Source organism: Suillus subaureus, assembly GCF_016647635.1.
Source record: "Suillus subaureus strain MN1 chromosome Unknown BJ212scaffold_549, whole genome shotgun sequence".
NCBI lineage: Eukaryota > Fungi > Basidiomycota > Agaricomycetes > Boletales > Suillaceae > Suillus > Suillus subaureus.
The window spans coordinates 8,042-10,263 of NW_024539105.1; the positions used below are offsets into that span (position 1 = coordinate 8,042).

At 50.6% G+C, this 2,222-nt stretch overlaps 1 protein-coding gene across 1 annotated transcript; it reads left to right on the plus strand.

Annotated features, from left to right (window-relative positions):
* Positions 1-452: 452 nt before the first annotated feature.
* On the plus strand, positions 453-891 carry BJ212DRAFT_1293627 (hydrophobin-3 precursor; the record flags this gene model as incomplete). Its single annotated transcript, XM_041332170.1, has 3 exons — positions 453-578; positions 636-797; positions 844-891. 3 exons carry the CDS (start codon positions 453-455, stop codon positions 889-891), a joined length of 336 nt encoding a protein of 111 aa, XP_041184871.1.
* Positions 892-2,222: the final 1,331 nt, after the last annotated feature.

A 2,222-nucleotide genomic window follows, 5' to 3' on the forward strand; every position in this document is an offset into this window, starting at 1 on the left:
TAAAAAACATACGGTGCTAGTTATTCACAAGCGCGGTACTGGAATGGTACTGGCGGGAGCAACGTGGTGTATCGAGGCTACCCCCTCTCGGGTTTCTTTCATAACCATGGAGCGGAGAGCTCGGCAATTTGCAAAGCTGTCTGATGGGAGAAGTGTGGCCGTCGGTATCACGTGATGACCGACCAATGAGGAGTGATTCACCAGGATTCCAGTCGCAACATAGAAGATGCGCTTATGGATATACACCATTGGCATTGAGTGCAACCATGATGCCGACACGGCGGGGCTCGGTGACTGTGATGAGATCCCGAAGTCACAGGGGCTCTCCGCAGGTATAAAGTCTGGCGGGTTGGCTCAATTATTCTTCAGTTCAAGTCGCCCTCAGCTCCTTGATCACCCAACTTCAACGCTCTTTCGAAAGAATCCAAAAACCAACCTTTACTCTCATAAATATGTTTGTTCGTATCCTGTCTATCACGTCCCTTGCTGTTCTGGCTATCGCCACGCCCCTCGCTCTGCGCGACTCCAGCGGCCAGTGCAACACCGGCAGCATCCAATGTTGTCAGTCGACTCAGCCGGTGAGTTTGATATATACAGCGCACCGTTTCTACACCTCGTATTTATATCGATACTAGGTCGATGAGTACAACAAGAACGCGACGATGTATGGGGAAATCCCCATCTTCGCTGACGTCCTCGGTGACGTCGGTCTCGGCTGCAGCCCAATCAGCGTCGTTGGCACTGGTGACGGTGCCAACTGTCTCCAGCAGCCCGTCTGCTGCAGCAACGAGTCATACGTACGTATTCAACCTTCGTGTCTATATTCTGCTTAACGATCTGCAGGACGGCCTCATCAACATCGGCTGCACGCCCATCAATATCTTCCTCTGAGCTTTGAAGCTGGGGAAGCCCGCTTGCGATGGAGGGATGAGCGCTAGCTTTGGACGCGGTCGCTATCAGTTTGTTATAGTTTTACTCGGGCTCCAGAGTTCCTTTATTAGCAAAATGTCAATGCACGCTCTTTGTTTCCAGTTGATCCGTCTGAGTGTCTAAAATAAAAGTCAATATAATCCAGCTGCCTCTAGTGACGCCTGCCTGTCAACTTAGCCTTTGCTCGAACTCGAGCCTCTCCCCTAGGGTCTTCAATGGCAAATCTAAAAATTCTAAATTAGGCAAGAGTTCAAGATCGCCCTTTAGGGAACACGTACGAAACAGAGGTTTTAGTCTCTAGAGCTTGTATCAGGTCGGTTTACTCCAGGATTCATGACTCTAGGACATGCCACTACGCTTTTCAACGTCGTCAGGACTGTCATACGAGGCATCATTGCATGCTCTAACGCGGCATTTAGGTTTTCACTGCGGACTCGAAATAAATATACTTCAATAAATAATGGCAACCCAGAAAGCTATCCTACGGACGTGATAACATAACTCAATATAGTGCTTCAATAATCTGCCGGACTTCTCTTGCCCTCCCTGCGACTAGTGATATCTGCTCTTCCCATCCTGCATGAGTTGCTCATAGCTAGTTTCGATTTCCCGTCTTATCCATTGCTCGACAGTAAGACATCGCTCTTCAGGAGTGAGCGTTTCTGGTCGGAGAGAAGGAATGGCTGCGAGTTCTAGAGATTGAGAAGGTGGGAGTGATGTCGGAGGGTGGGGTGGACTGGGAAGGGATGGGTCGTATGATTGTGGCGTCTCATCGACAACCATAGGTGCATCATTGTCATGAGGGTCTCAGGTCGCGGGGGAGGCCGAGCCGTGTTTCCAAGATTGTCCACCTCTGAATCGCTCGGGTATTGTTCGCTGCGAAGATCGTCCTGAATGTGTACTTGTTGTACAGGAGTATCGTCCGTTCTAGCAGGCACATCGACCTTTGCTTCCAATGGGATACTTTCTGTTTCCGATATGATAGGATCCATCTCAGATTCTGAGGCCACCACCTGAGCCTCGGATACGTTTGCCGTGCTGACTTGGACGATCTTACCGGAGCCTTCTTGCCCGTCGCTTTAGTCTTCGCTGGTGGTTTGGATGTGGAGACAGCGCGTCCCTTTCGCTTTGTCTTGGGTGCTTGCACCTCCTCGACAATCTCTGCCTTCACGAGTTCATCACCCGAGTCGGACTGTTCAGGTTTGGGATCGGGTGGAACATCAACTGCCCCTTTCTTCGTCCGTGCTCGTGAAACAGTGCGGGGTTTGCTACCTGATGCGCTGAAAAACGGG